Source organism: Bos indicus, chromosome 9 (genome assembly GCF_029378745.1).
Source record: "Bos indicus isolate NIAB-ARS_2022 breed Sahiwal x Tharparkar chromosome 9, NIAB-ARS_B.indTharparkar_mat_pri_1.0, whole genome shotgun sequence".
NCBI lineage: Eukaryota > Metazoa > Chordata > Mammalia > Artiodactyla > Bovidae > Bos > Bos indicus.
Window position 1 is genome coordinate 65,525,960 of NC_091768.1, and position 17,137 is coordinate 65,543,096.

Consider the following 17,137-nt stretch of genomic DNA (forward strand, 5'->3'; position numbering starts at 1 on the left):
AATAACTGTCCCTTTGTCTGACCTCTAGTGAAAGGAATCAAACAAGAGAGCTGACAGCTGCACGGTTTTCACTGCTATGATCTGTTTTTCCATACATTATGTTCTCCAATCTAGGGGAGGATGAGAGTAACTATCCCATCCCATTCCCCCCACCCCCACCACCAGTCAGAATGGCCATCATTAAAAGTTTACAAACAATAAATACCAGAAACGGTGTGGAGAAAGGGAACCTTTCTACACTGCTGGTGAGAATGCATAGCCACTATGAAGTTGGAGTGGCTTAACCTCCACTTAAGTATGGAGGTTCCTTAAAAAACTAAAAATAGAGCTACCATATGATCCAGCAATCCCACTCCTGGGCAAATATCCAGAGAAAACCATGGTTTGAAAGAATACATGCACCCCAATATTCAACTGCAGCACTGTTTACAACAGCCAAGACGTGGAAGCAAACTCAGTGTCCATTAACAGATGAATGGATAAAGATGTGGTACATATACACAACGGAATATTACTCAGCCATTAAAAAGAATGCAATAATGTGATGATCATACTAAGTGAAGTAAGTCAGAGAAAGACAAATATTGTAATGGTTATACATGAAATATAAAAAAAAATGATACAAATTAACTTATTTATAAAACAGAAACAGACTTACAGACTGAGAAAACAAACTGATGGTTACCAAAAGAGAAAGGAGGAGGGGAGGGGTAAATTGGGAGTTTGGGATTAACATACACTCACTACTGTGTATAACATAGATAACCAACAAAGACCTACTGTACAGCACAGGGAACTCTGCTAAATATCTTGTAGTAATGTAAATGGAAAAAGAATTTGAAAAGCAACAGGTATCTGTGTAACTGAATCACTTTGATGGTCATCTGAAACTAACACAAAATTGCGTTAGGTTGGCCAAGAAGTTTGTTTTTGGCCAAACTCTTTGCAGCCCCATGGACTGTAGCCTGCCAGGCTTCTCTGTCCACAGGGATTCTTCAGGCCAGAATACTAGAGTGGGTTGCCATGCCCTCCTCCAGGGGATCTTCCCAACCTAGGGACTGAACCCAGGTCTCCTGCATTGCAGGCAGATTCTTTACCATCTGAGCCACCAGGGAAGCCCAAGAATACTGGAGTGGGTCGCCTATCCCTTCTCCAGGGGAACTTCCCAACCAAGGAATTGAATTGGGTTGATTTGGTACCAGCTGAGCTACCAGGGAAGCCCAAATCAGCTATAGTCCAATATAATAAAAAATTTTAAAAAAGAATATATTGTGACCTTTCCATCTCGTGGTTGTATGAAAAGCAAGGGTTACTGCTTAATTTGAAAGACAGGGCTCAGGACACCAGAGCAAGCACTGTCCTCATACCGATTCTGGTTCCTAAGGTGTTAGGATCAGTTCTGTGGTATGGACTACTCCTTGCAAGGAGTCAACAGTGGGCTTCCAGCACTTGTGTCTGCTGTGCTCACAATCACAGGTCTTACTGCAAACCATGGGGCATTTTCTGTAATGTTCTTCCCCAGGTATCTTATAGCTCAATCTCTCACTTCCTTTAGGCATTTTTTCATATTTCTCCTTCTCAGGAAGGCCTTCCATGGCCGTTCTATCTATACTTTCACCTCCACACTTCACACCTCCTTTCCCTACTTTATCTTTTATCACCATCTGGCATAGTTTGTCTATTTGTTTACTATCTGTCTCTCTGAGTAGAATGCAAGATCCATAAGAGACGGGCTTTTTTCTTTTCTGTTCACTGCTGTACCTCCATTACTTAACATGGGGCTGCACGCAAAGGAGACACAGATGTAAAGAACAGACTTTTGGACTCAGTGGGAGAAGGTGAGGGTGGGGTGATTTGAGAGAACAGCACTGAAACATGTACGTTACCATATGTAAATGGATGACCAGTGCAAGTTTGATGCATAAAGAAGGGCACCCAAAACTGGCACTCTGGGACAACCCAGAAGGATAGTGTGGGGAGGAACACAGGAGGGGGATTCAGGATGGAGGGGATGCATGTGTACCTGTGGGCGATTCATGTTGATGTATGGCAAAAGCCATCACAATATTGGAAAGCAATTATCCTTCAATTAAATTTATTAACAAAAATAGTGCTGCAAATAACAGGTGCTCAATAAATACGTATAGAATGAATGGATGAATGAATGTCCATTTTTCTGGTACCAAATGTATGTCAGATACAGGTCCACTTCAGATAGTTATAAAGTTTATTACCAGATTCGAAACTGAAGGCAAAAGGAGAATTTACAATGATCATCAGAGGTTGTTTCTCAGATGAAAGACCCTATAGAGATAGGATCTTAATTTCAGCAGGCAGGAGAACTTAGTCTAACTAGAGATGTAACTATTGTTGCTAAGAACAACCCATCACAGGTAAAGTAAAAAGATAACTGTTATGGTCTCTCCTATCTTCCTAAACGCTTCTCCTTGAAGTGACTGATTTTCATTCTTTTCAACTTGCACCTAATTGGCTTTGAATTTTTCTCAGCAAAATAAGGAGATGCACATGAAGCCCAGAATAACAGCTTTTTAAAATGGAAGACACTAATCCTAAAGGTACACAGTACAATAATTGACTTATTTTCCTGTATGTCTTGGAGTTTGTTCTGGAAGCTAAGAGCCTCTAATCAGATCTCTTATATCAAAATAGTAAAGACTTACCTAGGAATTTCTGTTTTTTGCCTAAAATGAATGCTAACACTGACAAAAAGCTCTCCTTCTTAATGGTATAGTAAGTAAAATGTGTAAGTAATGCCTACATTTCTGCCTATATTTTGCAGGAATTTTTTCCAGCTATAATCATCTCTAAATGTAATATGCCCCAAAGAGATTTTCAACTTCCCTGGAAATGCCCCAACCAAAATTACAGCAGTATTGCCCTTTAAACTAAGAAAAAGAGGCAGAAGCAAAATGACACAAAAATAAAATCTGTGTCATGAAGTTATAAAAACTTAGATTACAGGAAAACATATGGTGATTTGCCCAGTCAATTGCCCCTCAATTAATTTTAATTAAGGATTTAATTAAAATCCTTAACAGCAAGTATCCTTACCCACAGACTGTTCCAGAAAAATAACGGATTAAAGAATCAAAGCAAATTAAGGAGGGTGATTCACACCCTGACAGCAATAGCCCTCCATCAGATAATGGATGAGAGTACATCCTAACAGATTACACGTGCTTTTCTTTTACTTCCATAAGAACTACTGAGCAGAAAATAACAACAAAGGAGTGTGTGAAAGCATTTGATTATTACTATTCACTTCAGGGGTAAAGGATATGTGATTTAGTTAATGCTTTTTAAGGAACAAAAATAGAAAGCTCCTGATATAGGAAATTTTTAACTCCAAACCCTTTACAACCCCATCGATGGAGACCAGAAGGCAGGAACCAGCCAGCTATCACTGCCCCTGTCCCTCTAATGGTCCAGGAGTTGCTCAACCACAGCCACCAGCAATCAGCAGCATCCAGACCCTCAGGACCTACAGGTGAAGCCAGGCTCTTGTGGTCCTTCCTGCAATCAGGGGTGAGGAAAAGTCTAAAACTTAATTAGCTGGAACTGGGGGTCGACCAAGATGGAGGCTTGGGAGGCTCCTGTGGTCCCCTCTTCCCACAGACACATGGAATATATGGCTACATATGGAGCAGTTCCCTCTGAAAGAGTTCCAGAAGCTAGCTGAATGACTCCTACACATCTGACAAATGAGAAAGTACCCACCTTCAAATCAGTAAGAAAGGCTGAGTCATCTCCTGCCATTAACCCCACCCCCAGCAGAGCATCATGCAATCAGAGGTAAGCCCCAATTCTCATCCTCCCTGAGGAAGGATCTGGACCACACATCTGGAGCCCCACTGGAGGCAGTTCAAGATAGCAGTGTAAGAAGGTCCCAAATTCACCTTCTCCTAGGGACATACAACTACAACTACACAGGGATACTTTCCTCAGAAAAGACCTGAAAACTGAACAATCAGAGCCTCTATGACAAAGGATAAAAAGACAGCACTGAGACAGTTAGCAGAGGCAGAAACACAGTCTCACCAAAAAAAAAAAACAAACAAACAAACAAACAGAAAAAAACTCCATCCTAGGTGCAGCAATCCACAATTGGGAGAGATCTCAAAAATACAGAACTCTTCTCTAAGGTGAGAGGGGTCTGAGTTCCATCAAAAGCATCCCAGATCGCCGATCCTGCCTAGGAAAAACAAGCCCCCAAAATGGTTGACTTTAAAAAACCAATGGGTGTTACTTTCAGGAAAAACAGAGCTCTGTAGGGAATGGAGAATATGTTTAAAGGGCTCGTGCACAGACTCCCTCACCCGGGGACCTAGTACAAAACACCAATTTGAAAATCACTTGGACTATTCGGAAAGGAGACCCACTAACTAATCTTAAATCTTCTGCTGGAGAGGCACAAATTTGCTGGGACTCTTTCCGGTGATGGACACATTGGCAGATGCCATTTTTATGATCTCATTCTACCTTGCTAATTCCAGGGCTGGTGGGTGCCATCTTAGAACTCTCCCTCTAACCTGCTAGTGTCAGTAGGGGTGCGCCCCTGGGAGCCCCACCCACCCCTGTGTCACAGCTGCAAGCCACAGCTGGGCTGGGCAAGCACTCTGCCCACTGCGCAGCCCATACAGGGCTTGAGTTTCCTTGAGTGCCTAGCTCTGGTGGCCAGGGCTTCTCACAAAACATTTCCTACATGCCACTCCTTTAAGACTGGAAGAAGTGGCTGTTTTAGCTAATGCACAGAAACCAACACAGAGAGTCAAGAAGAAGGAAGAAATAGAGGAATATGTTCCAAACAAAAGAACAAGATAAATCTCTAGAAATAGATCTTAGTGAGAGTTCAAAATAAGGGTCATAAATATAGGAGTAAGCTCTTTGATATCACTCTTAGTAATGATTTTTTGGATTTAACACCCAAAGCAAAGGCAACAAAAGAAAAATAAACAAGTAGGACTACATTAAACTAAATAGCTTCTGCATAGCAAAGTGAAAGTGAGGTTGCTCAGCCCTGTCGGACTCTTTGCAACCCTATGGACTGTAGCCTACCAGGCTCCTCCGTCCATGGGATTTTCCAGGCAAGAGTACTGGAGTGGGTTGCCACTTCCTTCTCCAGGGGATCTTCCTGACCCAGGGATTGAACCTGGATCTCCTGCATTGCAGGTAGATGCTTTACCATTGGAAACCATCAATAAAGTGAAAAGGTCACCTATGGAATAGGAGAAGACATATGCAAACCACATATCTGGTAAGAGTTTAACATCCAAATTATACAAGGGACTCGTATAACTCAGTAGCAAAATAAACCCAATTAAAATATGGGCAAAGGGCCTGAACAGACATATTTCCGCAGACAATATCCAAATGTTACAGGCACGTGAAAATGTATTCAACATCGCCAATCATTAGGGAAATGCAGTTCAAAACCTCAAAGAGATATCATCTCACCCCTGTTAGAATCAAAAAAGACAAGAGAGAACAAATGTTGGTGAGGATATGGAGAAAAGATAACCCTTGTACACTGTTGGTAGGAATGTAACTGGTATAGCCACTATGTATGAAGTTCCTCAAGAAATTAAAACAGAACTACCATAAGATCCAGCTTTTCCACTTTTGGAAATAGAGCCAAAGGAAATGAAAGCATTACCTTGAAGAGGGTATCTGTACTCTCCTGTTCATTGCAGCATTATTCATAATAGCCAAGGTATGGAAACAATCTCACTGTCCATTCACTGATGAATGGACTAAGAAAATGTGATAGATGATAGATATTTGAGTATTATTCAGCCTTTAAGAAGGAAATATTGTTATTTATGACAACAAGGGTGAAACTGGAAGGCATTATATAAAGTGAGATAAGCTAGTTAGAGAAAGACAATTAGAGCATGATATCACTTATATGTAGACTTTAAAAGAGAAGTCGAACTCAAAGAAACAGAGAGTGGAAAAGTGGTTGCCAGAGGCTGAAGGGTGGGGAAATCGGGAGAGGTTGGTAAAAAGAGTACAAATTTTTCAGCTATAAGATGAATAAGGTCTGGGGACCTGACGTGTAACATGGAAAGTATAGTTGATAATATTATCTTGTACAGTTGGCAAGAGAGTAGAACCTAAATGTTCTTACCGATGGATAAACAATCAAATATATATACCTGAGGTGATAGAAATGTTAATTAAGTTGATGGAGAGAATCCTCTCACAATATACACAATGTATCATTATTTTATTTATTGTATAAATATATGACAATTTTATTTGTCAATTATATCTCAATGAAGCTGGAAAAAACTAGAAAGTCCACCTTGCAATGGAGCAGCAAGTAGGGGTGAGAGATCATGATGCCAAGACAGCTCAGAGAGGCAGAGGCCAGAAAATATGAAAGGAGTGAAAGCACTTCCTTGGCCACATTCATCTTCAATTCTAATCCTCTTGTATTTCTTAAACATGTCCCATTCATCTGGTTCAGTAAAGGACCTACCACTTTTATAGTACTGTGGACATTCATTCTGAAACAGCCAAACATCTCTAGGATATTTACAGGGTAACCACGACAGGGCCCGGGAATGGGCAGCAGTTTCTGCTCATGTCAACTCTGCTTAAGGAAACAGCTGTTTCATGCTTGCCAGTGAGCAGGCAGTTATGACTAGAGGTGAACAGTACCCTTTCATAGAATTATATTTCCTTGCTCTGTGCTAGATGATTAATTACTCCAATAACATGAAGCACAATTCATGCCTATAACACAGAGTTGGGAATGATCGTGAACTCTTCTGGTCCTTTATCATGAAAAAACACAGACAAAAAAAAAAAAGAAAAAACACAGACAGACTGCTTTCCACAGTCCCAGAAACCCAGCAGGGCTGAAGGATGCTGTGAACCAAGTGTTACAAAAGGAAGGGTCTTCAAATTAGAGTCCTAGATTCTATTTGTGTATACATTTTTGATGGTCTAAATGTTCACAGTTTTGGAGAGCTGGAATCATTAAAATTTTTAAGTTTCAATTTGAAAGGGACATTGACTCATCTTCCACTAAGGGAATCTTGCAAGTTCTTCATCATTCACGTTATACATCCCAGATCAATGAGCCTATATATGGAGGGGATTTAGGGGGGTTAGGGGGTAGAGGGTAAAGTTATGTATAAGCATGTCCGGGGAAAGTTAACACTGGTGGCTTCACACATTAAGGCAAACACACAACATGCTTACAGTGGGAAAGTGCACAAGACTTACATTTGTGAGCCTTCAGTCCTTCAAAGGAAACTGGTCCAATCTCATAATACTCATATTCCCAGGTATAATCAGAATTAGACGCAGATTGCTGGGCTGTCCTGTTAGAAATTAACCTCTGGGCAGACATTTCTACCTGCACAAATGGAGAAAGGCAAGCACAGAGTTTGTTAACTTACCCACACTGTCCTTGACCATCTTCAGGAGGTCAGCAGGCAAAAGCCTAAGGGAGGTCTTATCCATCAGGTAAAGGACATTTCTCCCTGGCTTCCCATACTTCACCCCAAGAGGTCATTATTTCCTTTTCTCTCTCCATGAGACTGGCATATATTTGTAACCAGACATCATGTTTTCTTTTGAGGTTGTTCCCCCAGAACTTAACCCAGTGCCTAGCACACAACCAAGTTCCAGTAACTGACGAAAGAAAGAAGGAGGGAGAGAGTGTACCCAAATCCTCTGAGCTCACAACTTTAGCCTGACCACATATCACCACCTATAAAGAGCCTACAGAGGATAAATAAAATCAGTGGCAGGAGAGAAGCAGCTCAATAGATTTCTATCAAGCACCTTCCATAGAAAAATAAGGACATGCCACCTACATCTAATGAAATAGAGTGGAGCAAGAGAAGGGGACATCAAAAGTCACATCATTGGGGAAGATCCTCAGTGGAAGCCCCAGTCTTGGCCACCACTAATTCCTGAAATTTGTCCTATTTTCTGGATATGCCAATGCCTTTATCTGTTACAATTTTAGATTAAAAAAATGCTGACTTCTTTGTGAAATGAGGTTGCACTATCCAGCATGGACACCTAGGATGACAAGTCCACAGAGCCAGCATCCAGCACCGTGCACCTGTGATATGTAAGGCACCGTATATTGTGGGCTAGAAGGAGACGTCAGGCCAGGACCCCAGAGACCTCCCCTAAATAATGGGGGAAGAATGTGTGTGCATGCTCAGGCACTTAGTTCTGTCTGACTCTTTGTGACCCCATGGACTGTAGCCCACCAGGCTCCTCTGTCCATGGGATTTCCTTGGCAAAAATACTGGAGTGGGTGGCTATTCCCTTCTCCAGGGGATCATCCTGACCCAGGGATCAAACCTGTGTCTCCTGCATTGCAAGCAGATTCTTTACCACCTGGGAAGCCATAATGGGGGAAGAACACTAAGCAACAAATAACAGTAACATAAGGAAGAATTTGGAGAAGGCAATGACACCCCACTCCAGTACTCTTGCCTGGAAAATCCCAAGGATGGGGGAGACTGGTGGGCTGCCATCTATGGGGTCACACAGAGCCAGACACGATTGAGCGCCTTCACTTTCACTTTTCACTTTCATGCACTGGAGAAGGAAATGGCAATCCACTCCAGTGTTCTTGCCTGGAGAATCCCAGGGACAGGGGAGCCTGGCAGGCTGCCGTCTATAGGGTTGCACAGAGTCGGACACAACTAAAGCGACTTTGCAGCAGCAGCAAGGAAGAATTTGAATGAAGTACCAGCCAAAACCAAGATTTGCTGAACAGTATAACCACTGAGTACCATTGCCCCACCCAAGAGCTTTCTGAAGCTCCCCTTCTTCCACCCACCATAGGTCAGGACCACCCACTGCTGCCTCCAGGGCACAACCTCCAGAGAAGCTGAGGCAAAATCTCTACCACCCTTCTGCCCCAAAGCATGAGTCTCACCTTTCCTTCTTTCTTTTTTTTAAAAAATTAATTAATTTATCTTAATTGAAGGCTAATTACTTTACAATATTGTGGTGGTTTTTGCCAGACATTGACATATATCAGCCATGGCTGTATATGTGTCTCCCATCTCAACTCCCCCTCCCACCTTCCTCCCCATCCCATCCCTCTGGGTTGTCCCAGTGCACTGGCTTTGAGTGCCCTGTTTCATGCATCAAACTTGGACTAGTGATCTATTTCACATATGGTAATATACATGTTTCAATGCTATTCTCTCAAATCATCCCACCCTCGCCTTCTCCCACAGAGTCCAAAAGTCTGTTCTTTAGATCTGTCTCTTTTGCTGTCTCACATAAAGGGTCATTGTTACCATCTTTCTAAATTCCATTGCTAAGTCACATCAGTCGTGTCCAACTCTGTGCGACCCCATAGATGGCAGCCCACCAGGCTCCCCCGACTCTGGGATTCTCCAGGCAAGAACACTGGAGTGGGTTGCCATTTCCTTCTCCAGTGCATGAAAGTGAAAAGTGAAAGTGAAGGCGCTCAGTCATGTCCGACTCTTTGCGGCCCCATGGACTGTAGCCTACCAGGCTCCTCCCTCCATGGGATTTCCTAGGCAAGAGTACTGGAGTGGGTTACCATTGCCTTCTCCCTAAATTCCATATATATGCGTTAATATACTGTATTGGTGTTTTTCTTTTTGATTTACTTTGCTCTGTAATAGGCTCCAGTTTCATCCACCTCATTAGAACTGATTCAAATGTGTTCTTTTAAATAGCTGAGTAATATTCCATTGTGTATATGTATCATAGCTTTCTTATCCATTCATCTGCTGATGGACATCTAGGTTGCTTCTATGTCCGGGCTATTATAAACAGTGCTGTAATGGACACTGGGGTACATGTGTCCCTTTCAACTCTGGTTTCCTCAGTGTATACGCCCAGCAGTGGGATTGCTGGGTCATATGGCAGTTCTATTTTCAGTTTTTTAAGGAATCTTCACACTGTTCTCCATAGTGGCTATACTAGTTTGCATTCCCATCAACAGTATAAGAGGGCTCCCTTTTCTCCATACCCTCTCCAGTACTTATTGTCTGTAGACTTTTTGATAGCAGCCATTCTGACCAATGTAAGATGATACCTCATTGTGGTTTTGATTTGCATTTCTCTGATAATGAGTGATGTTGAGCATCTTTTCATGTGTTTGTTAGCCATCTATATGTCTTCTTTGGAGAAATGTCTGTTTAGTTCTTTGGCCCAGTTTTTGATTGGGTTGTTTATTTTTCTGCTTTTGAGCTGCATGAGCTGTTTGTTGCTTTGTCAGTTGCTTCATTTGTTGTTATTTTCTCCCACTCTGAAGGCTCTCTTTTCACCTTGCTTATAGTTTCCTTTGTTGTGCAAAAGCTTTTAAGTTTAATTAGGTCCCATTTGTTTATTTTTGCTTTTATTTCCATTATTCTAGGAGGTGGGTCATAGAGGATCTTGCAGTGATTTATGTCAGAGAGTGTTTTGCCTATGTTTTCCTCTAGGAGTTTTAGTTTCTGGTCTTACATTTAGATCTTTAATCCATTTTGAGTTTATTTTTGTGTATGGTGTTAGAAAGTGTTCTAGTTTCATTCTTTTACAGGTGGTTGGCCAGTTTTCCCAGCACCACTTGTTAAAGAGATTGTCCTTTCTCCACTGTACATTTTCGCCTCCTTTGTTAAAAATAAGGGGTCCATAGGTATGTAGATTTATCTCTGGGCTTTCTGTTTTGTTGCATTGATATATTTTTGTCTTTGTGCCAGTACCATACTGTCTTGATGACTGTAGCTTTGTAGTACAGTCTGAAGTCATCACCTTTCCCTATTGCTTTCTTCCCCATTCCCAGTCCTGGACACCACAGAAACAGACTCCAAGCCCTCACATCCTGTTGTTCAAAACAGGGTGTGCTCTGACCCAGAGATGTGTGACAGTATCAGAATTAGAGGGTGACTATGAGTGCCCAGCCAAACAAATCACTACTCCAAAGGGAGAAATTCAGTTCAGTTCAGTCGCTCAGTCATGTCTGACTCTTTCTGACCTGCTGAACCGCAGTACACCAGGTCTCCCTGTCCATCACCAACTCCCGGACTTTACCCAAACCCATGTCCATTGAGTCAGTGATGCCATCCAGCCATCTCATCCTCTGTCATCCCCTTCTCCTCCTGTCCTCAATCTTTCCCAGCATCAGGGTATTTTCAAATGAGTCAGCTCTTCACATCAGTGGCCAAAGTACTGGAGTTTCAGCTTCAGCATCAGTCCTTCCAAAGAACACCCAGGACTGATCTCCTTTCGGATGGACTGGTTGGATCTCCTTGCAGTCCAAGGGACTCTCAAGAGCCTTCTCCAACACCACAGTTCAAAAGCATCAATTCTTCAGTGCTCAGCCTTCTTCACAGTCCAACTCTCACATCCATACATGACCACTGGAAAAACCATAGCCTTGACTAGAGGGACCTTGGTTGACAAAGTAATGTCTCTGCTTTTTAATAAGCTGTCTAGGTTGGTCATAACTTTCCTTCCAAAGAGTAAGTGTCTTTTAATTTCATGGCTGCAGTCACCATCTGCAGTGATTTTGGAGCCCAGAAAAATAAAGTCTGACACTGTTTCCACTGTTTCCCCATCTATTTCCCATGAAGTGATGGGATCAGATGCCATGATCTTCGTTTTCTGAATGTTGAGCTTTAAGCCAACTTTTTCACTCTCCACTTTCACTTTCATCAAGAGGCTCTTTAGTTCTTCTTCACTTTCTGCCATAAGGGTGGTGTCATCTGCATATCTGAGGTTATTGATATTTCTCCCAGCAATCTTGATTCCAGCTTGTGCTTCCTCCAGCCCAGCATTTCTCATGATGTACTCTGCATATAAGTTAAATAAACAGGGTGACAATATACAGCCTTGACGTACTCCTTTTCTTATTTGGAACCAGTCTGTTGTTTCATGTCCAGTTCTAACTGTTGCTTCCTGACCTGCATACAGATTTCTCAAGAGGCAGTCAGGTGGTCTGGTATTCCCATCTCTTTCAGAATTTTCCACAGTTTATTGTGATCCACATAGTCAAAGGCTTTGGCATAGTCAATAAAGCAGAAATAGATATTTTTGGGGAACTCTCTTGCTTTTTCCATGATCCAGCGGATGTTGGCAATTTGATCTCTGTTTCCTCTGCCTTTTCTAAAACCAGCTTGAACATCTGGAAGTTCATGGTTCGCATATTGTTGAAACCTGGCTTGGAGAATTTTGAGCATCACTTTACTAGCGTGTGAGATGAGTGCAATTGTGCAGTAGTTTGAGCATTCTTTGGCATTGTCTTTCTTTGGGATTGGAATGAAAACTGACCTTTTCCAGTCCTGTGGCCACTGATAAGTTTTCCAAATTTGTTGGCATATTGAGTGCAGCACTTTCACAGCATCATCTTTCAGGATTTGAAACAGTTCAACTGGAATTCCATCACCTCCACTAGCTTTGTTCACAGTGATGCCTCCTAAGGTAGAAGAGAAGGTACCAATTCTCCTTTGGGAAAGAAAGCTATACAAATTTTAAAAAAAGCTGAACTTTGAGTAAGGATTCGGTTACCTTTCTAATACTGGCACAGAAATAACATGAAACCATTACTACAGTATCTTCCCTGGCATTTCTATTATTTGAACAAGAGGTGATTTCCCTTGACAATGAAATAAATTTCCTCAGGAAATGAAGATGAACAATTCAAACCGAAAAAGGAACTCTCCTTAATTATGAGCACTCTCTCCAGAAGAAAGGAACTGTGTGTGAGAAAGAAGAGTAGCTCTTCAGTTGCGAGGTTCAGAGATAAATGGTAGATTAGGATGAACATAATTCCCATTTGAGAATGTTAAGAATTTCACACCACACAGGAAAAAGCACTGCATCTGCAGTCAGAAGATGAGAGTTTTCATTGTTGTTTTCCCTCCATTTGCTACGTTGCCAAACAGGACACTTCAGCCAGCCACATCTTCCTCTTCTGCAAAACCAACCATCCCGACTTCCTGTTGTTGGCAGGAAGTGGTTCTGCCTATGGTCACTAATTGACACCATCATTATCCACCTGGCCTGCTTCTTGAGCCTCCTGTTTTTTCTGCTTCTACTGTTACCAACCCACTGCAATCCATTCTCCACACATCAGCCAATGATTTTTTAAAAAGACAAACTGCCCTGTCACTCCTTTGCTTAATATTCTTAAATGGCTTTGTATTGCTCTAAGGACAAAGCCTAAAATCCTTAAGATATTCTACAAGGTCATGACTTGAGCCCTGCCATCTTCCCTTTTCTTGCCTCATACCATATATCAAGTTGCACTTGGATTTCTTGCAGTTCTTCAAATACTTCATGCTCCTTACAACCTGCACACATACTGTTCCCTCTGACAGGAGTATTCCTCCTACCACTTCACTCCTATCACTTCAGTATACCTCCTACCACTTAGTATTCATCCTAACCCATGTCTCCTTTCCTGCATACTCTCATCATGTATACTGGATAAAGCAAATCCAGTTTACTACCTGTTTTTGTATAGTCTGCAAGTGAATAATGTTTTAATATTTTTAAGTTTTATTTCTTTTTTCTGTTTTTCATTCATCTTATTAAAAAATTTTTTTAATGATTTCAATAATATTTATTTCATTTGAGCAATAATTTATTTTCTTTTTTTAATATAAATTTATTTATTTTAATGGAGGTTAATTACTTTACAATATTGTACTGGTTTTGCCATACATCAACATGGATCTGCCACAGGTATACACGTGTTCCCCATCCCAAACCCCCCTCCCACCTCCCTCCCTGTACCATCCCTCTGGGTCATCCCAGTGCACCAGCCCCAAGCAACCAGTATCAAGCATCAAACTTGGACTGGCGATTCATTTCATATATGACATTATATATGTTTCAATGCCATTCTCCCAAATCATCCCACCCTCGCCCTCTCCCACAGAGTCCAAAAGACTGTTTTATACATCTGTGTCTCTTTTGCTGTCTCTCATACAGGGTTATCGTTACCATCTTTCTAAATTCCATATATATGCGTTAGTATACTGTATTGGTGTTTTTCTTTCTGGCTTACTTCACTCTGTATAATAGGCTCCATTTTCATCCACCTCATTAGAACTGATTCAAATGTATTCTTTTTAAAGGCTGAGTAATACTCCATTGTGTATATGTATCACAGCTTTCTTATCCATTCATCGGCTGATGGACATCTAAGTTGCTTCCATGTCCTGGCTATTATAAACAATGCTGCGATGAATACTGGAGTACACGTGTCTCTTTCAAGCAGGAATAGAAGGAACATGCCTCAACATAATAAAAGCTATATATGACAAACCCACAGCAAACATTATCCTCAATGGTGAAAAATTGAAAGCATTTCCCCTAAAGTCAGGAACAAGACAAGGGTGCCCACTCTCACCACTACTATTCAACATAGTTTTGGAAGTTTTGGCCACAGCAATCATAGCAGAAAAAGAAATAAAAGGAATCCAAATTGGAAAAGAAGAAGTAAAACTCTCACTGTTTGCAGATGATATGATCCTCTACATAGAAAACCCTAAAGACTCCACCAGGAAATTACTAGAGCTAATCAATGAATATAGTAAAGTTGCAGGATATAAAACATACATTAATAATGAGAAAATAGAAAGAGAAATTAAGGAAACAATTCCATTCACCACTGCAAAGAAAAGAATAAAATACTTAGGAATATATCTACCTAAAGAAACTAAAGACCTATATATAGAAAACTATAAAACACTGGTGAAAGAAATCAAAGAGGACACTAATAGATGGAGAAATATACCATGTTCATGGATTGGAAGAATCAATATAGTGAAAATGAGTATACTACCCAAAGCAATCTATAGATTCAATGCAATCCCTATCAAGCTACCAATGGTATTCTTCACAGAGCTAGAACAAATAATTTCACAATTTGTATGGAAATACAAAAAAACCTCCAATAGCCAAAGCAATCTTGAGAAAGAAGAATGGAACTAGAGGAATCAACCTGCCTGACTTCAGGCTCTACTACAAAGCCACAGTCATCAAGACAGTATGGTACTGGCACAAAGACAGAAATATAGATCAATGGAACAAAATAGAAAGCCCAGAGATAAATCCACGCACCTATGGACACCTTATCTTTGACAAAGGAGGCAAGAATATACAAGGATTAAAGACAATCTCTTTAACAAGTGGTGCTGGGAAAACTGGTCAACCACTTGTAAAAGAATGAAACTAGAACACTTTCTAACACCATACACCAAAATAAACTCAAAATGGATTAAAGATCTAAACGTAAGACCAGAAACTATAAAACTCCTAGAGGAGAATGTAGGCAAAACACTCTCCCACATAAATCACAGCAGGATCCTCTATGACCCACCTCCCAGAATATTGGAAATAAAAGCAAAAATAAACAAATGGGACCTAATTAAAATTAAAAGCTTTTGCACCACAAAGGAAACTATAAGCAAGATGAAAATACAGCCTTCAGAATGGGAGAAAATAATAGGAAATGAAGCAACAGACAAACAATAATCTCAAAAATATACAAGCAACTCCTGCAGCTCAATTCCAGAAAAATAAATGACCCAATCAAAAAATGGGCCAAAGAACTAATCAAACATTTCTCCAAAGAAGACATACAGATGGCTAACAAACACATAAAAAGATGCTCAACGTCACTCATTGTCAGAGAAATGCAAATCAAAACCACAATGAGGTACCATTTCACGCCAGTCAGAATGGCTGCTATCCAAAAGTCTACAAGCAATAAATGCTGGAGAGGGTGTGGAAAAAAGGGAACCCTCTTACACTGTTGGTGGGAATGCAAACTAGTACAGCCACTATGGAGAACAGTGTTGCGATTCCTTAAAAAACTGGAAATAGAACTGCCTTATGACCCAGCAATCCCACTGCTGGGCATACACACTGAGGAAACCAGAATTATTTTTTAAAATTATTTTTTGGCCACATCATGTGGCATGTGGGACCTAAGCTTCCTGACCAGGGATTGAATCCATACCCCCTGCAGTGGAAGTGTGGAGTCTTAACCACTGGACCACCAGGGAATTTCCAAGAATGTTTTAATATTTTTAACCATTGGGAAGAAACAAAATAATGGTATTATTCATGATCTGAGAGAATTTTAAGAAATTCAAGTATCAGAGCCCATAAATACAATTTTATTGGAACATAGCTACCCTTGTTTTTGTTTTTGTTTTGTCTTCTCTAGCAGTACAACCAGAGAAGGCAATGGCACCCCACTCCAGTACTCTTGCCTGGAAAACCCCATGGACGGAGGAGCCTGGTAGGCTGCAGTCCATGGGGTTGCTAAGAGTCTGATATGACTGAGCAACTTCACTTTCACTTTTCACTTTCATGCATTGGAGAAGGAAATGGCAACCCACTCCAGTGTTCTTGCCTGGAGAATCCCAGGGACGGGGGAGCCTGGTGGGCTGCCATCTATGGGGTCACACAGAGTCGGACACGACTGAAGTGACTTAGCAGCAGCAGCAGCAGCAGCAGCAGCAGCAGCAGCAGTACAACAGCTGAGTAGTTCTGAGAGAGAAAGCAGAGTCCCCAAAGTCTAAAATATTTATTTTCTAATACATTATAGAAAAAGTTTGCCAACTCCCTCCTCAAGAGTTGTGGCAAAAAAAATTATCTGAGCTTCAGTTTTCCCAAGAGGAGAGTAAAAAGTGATAACAGTAGTAACATGATGAAGTTGTTCTAAAGATGAAATGTGATGTTGCATGAAATATGCAGAGCCAGGATGCAGGGAAAAGCTAGTCTGAGAAAGAAATGCCTAGGTTTATTCTTTACACAACAACTTCCCTGTCAGCCAATTCCTATCAACTTCACCATATGGTTAGTTGACCTATGTGGTTCAGACGAATAAAATTACAATAATAAAAAATAAAAAGGCATTCATTTCGATGGTTTAAAATCACAGTGAGAAGTACGGGATTCATGATGTTTCATCCAGTCAAAAATATGGTAATAATCTCTCTCTTTTTGAGGCAAATAAGATGAAGTCTGGTTTGATCATATCATTTTTATGGGAAATTAGCATTACAGCCAATGTAATAAGCAGAGGAAGGCACCTGGCTTCAGCTGGTGTCAAAATAGAAGATAGAAAAACAGAAAAAAAGCACATAAAATGATGAAG

At 41.0% G+C, this 17,137-nt stretch overlaps 1 protein-coding gene across 6 annotated transcripts in view; it reads right to left on the reverse strand.

Moving 5' to 3' along the window:
• The window catches only part of MRAP2 (melanocortin 2 receptor accessory protein 2), a 63,711-nt gene that overhangs the window by 27,027 nt on the left and 19,547 nt on the right, over window positions 1-17,137 (reverse strand). For 5 of the 6 annotated variants that reach the window (XM_019967406.2, XM_019967404.2, XM_019967405.2 and 2 more), the window contains exon 2: window positions 7,255-7,387. The exons of the other annotated variant lie outside the window; for it this stretch is intronic. In XM_019967406.2, the coding sequence (XP_019822965.1) occupies window positions 7,255-7,381 (127 nt within the window). In that variant the 5' untranslated portion in view covers window positions 7,382-7,387. The remainder of the gene's footprint in view (window positions 1-7,254; window positions 7,388-17,137) is intronic. 6 annotated transcript variants of the gene reach the window in all.